This window comes from Trichechus manatus, unplaced genomic scaffold, assembly GCF_000243295.1.
Source record: "Trichechus manatus latirostris isolate Lorelei unplaced genomic scaffold, TriManLat1.0 scaffold00213, whole genome shotgun sequence".
NCBI classification, from domain to species: domain Eukaryota; kingdom Metazoa; phylum Chordata; class Mammalia; order Sirenia; family Trichechidae; genus Trichechus; species Trichechus manatus.
This window is the reverse complement of record NW_004444149.1, coordinates 292,244-293,866: the sequence shown is the minus strand read 5'-3', so window position 1 is coordinate 293,866 and position 1,623 is coordinate 292,244. Positions and strand designations below refer to the sequence as shown.

General features: G+C 55.0%; 1 protein-coding gene across 1 annotated transcript in view; it reads left to right on the top strand.

The window, feature by feature from the left end:
* The window catches only part of LRRC71 (leucine rich repeat containing 71), a 15,040-nt gene extending 14,510 nt beyond the window's left edge, over positions 1-530 (top strand). The window contains exon 11 of the mRNA XM_012559108.2: positions 9-530. Within this exon, the coding sequence (XP_012414562.1) occupies positions 9-128 (120 nt within the window). The 3' untranslated portion in view covers positions 129-530. The remainder of the gene's footprint in view (positions 1-8) is intronic.
* Positions 531-1,623: the final 1,093 nt, after the last annotated feature.

Sequence of the window (1,623 nt, the reverse complement as noted above, 5' to 3'; positions counted from 1 at the left end):
TCTTTCAGAAGAATTACTTCCCTGTGCAATGTCCTGCGTACACCATGATCCAGGAGCTGCTGCTGCCACGGGACCCCATGAATAAGGCCAGGCCTCGAGAGGAGGAGGCTGTGGCTTTCCCCATGTAGCTTCGCTCTCCAAGAGACTCTCGGCCACAGAAGCACCTCCTGTCCCCATGTGGGCTGTCCTCCCTGGGGGAGTTCTCAGCCCGGTTACAAAGCCTGTCGTGGCACTTTCCCTTGAGGTTGTCTGAAAATTTTGTTCCAGAACTACCTTGAGCTTTTGGGCTCTGTGAGTCTGTTCATGTCACATGGCTAGAAATGGCAGAGAGTGATGGTCTCAACTGCTTCCAAGTTCTGCTGGGAAGATTCTGGCCTCTCATTAGCCAGCCTCAGCATTGCTCTCCTGCTTCCTGAGGGCCCAGTTCTTCCTTGTTCAGGCCAGTCACGGCCCCCATGTTCCCTGGAGGATTCAGCCTTCGGTCTCAAGAGGCAGAAGGGAGACTCGGGATTAATAACTGACGTTCACAATCTGCATGGGAGAGGGAGCAGGACTGGGCAGAGGGATGGAGTGTGGGCTCCCCATTCCCCCTTCTGCTTCTCCTCATCTGCGAGGAGGGGTGATGGCTCAGTTTCAGAAAAGGCACAGACTTGGCAGACCACTTTGGAAAGGTTGCTAAGCCTCCCCACATCTAAGCAGACAGTCCAAGCACTCCACGTGAACTGTAGTGACATGGTCTGCAGGTGCTAGCAATCCAAAACCAGACTCCCAGATGGCTGGGGCCAGAGGAGTTGCGAGTCGGGGTCCCCCATGTTTGCTTCCTTCAGTGCCGCCTCCACTGGAAGCAGCCCACTGGCAGTGCCCAGAGAGCACGGGCCTGGCTCCTGGGGAGATGCCAGAGAAGGTGGAGGTACACAGGGGCCTCATCTCCGTTCTTCACCTCTGGGCAGATTTAACCTGTCCCAATTCCCTCAGTCCCCACTTCTGTAGCCCTGACAGGGAGTGCACTCCCTACCCAGAACTCCCTGTTGTCCTACTTTCTGTGACGCTGTTGCTCCCACAGGCTTCTCAGCCTTGGAGCGCTCTTAGCCCTCGTGGTCTGACTGCCCGAGCTGCCTCCTGGTCTCTCCCCTACTGGCTAGTGAGCTTCTCCGAGAAAATCTACCATCTCTCTGGATTCCCAACACCGAGGCCACTGCAGGTGCTCGCTGATGGTCCCAGTTATCCCTGCCCAAGTCCTTCTAAAGGTGCAGTGAGTCCTTACAGCCCTGTCCATACGCCTACAGTTTTGTACCAATGACCTGTGTATGAACCCTGATGCCCAGCTAGACTGTAGGCTCATGAGGACCAGATGTAGTATTACGCTAGGTGTGAGTTAGAATACTAGATACTAGAATACTAGATACTAGGGCTGAAAAAGAATCTGTCACTTAATCCAACAATGAAGACAGAGGTGATAGGGATGGTCACAGCCCTGGTGGTGCGGCTGCTGGAGGTTGGGGAGGGATGGTGACAGGGACCTGGAAGGCCCTGGCAGCTGGCCCTCCCTTATGTTTTGCCTCAAGCTCACGCACTGTCTTGACTCTGGTCCACTGCTCTTGTGTGTGTGTGTGTGTGTGTGTG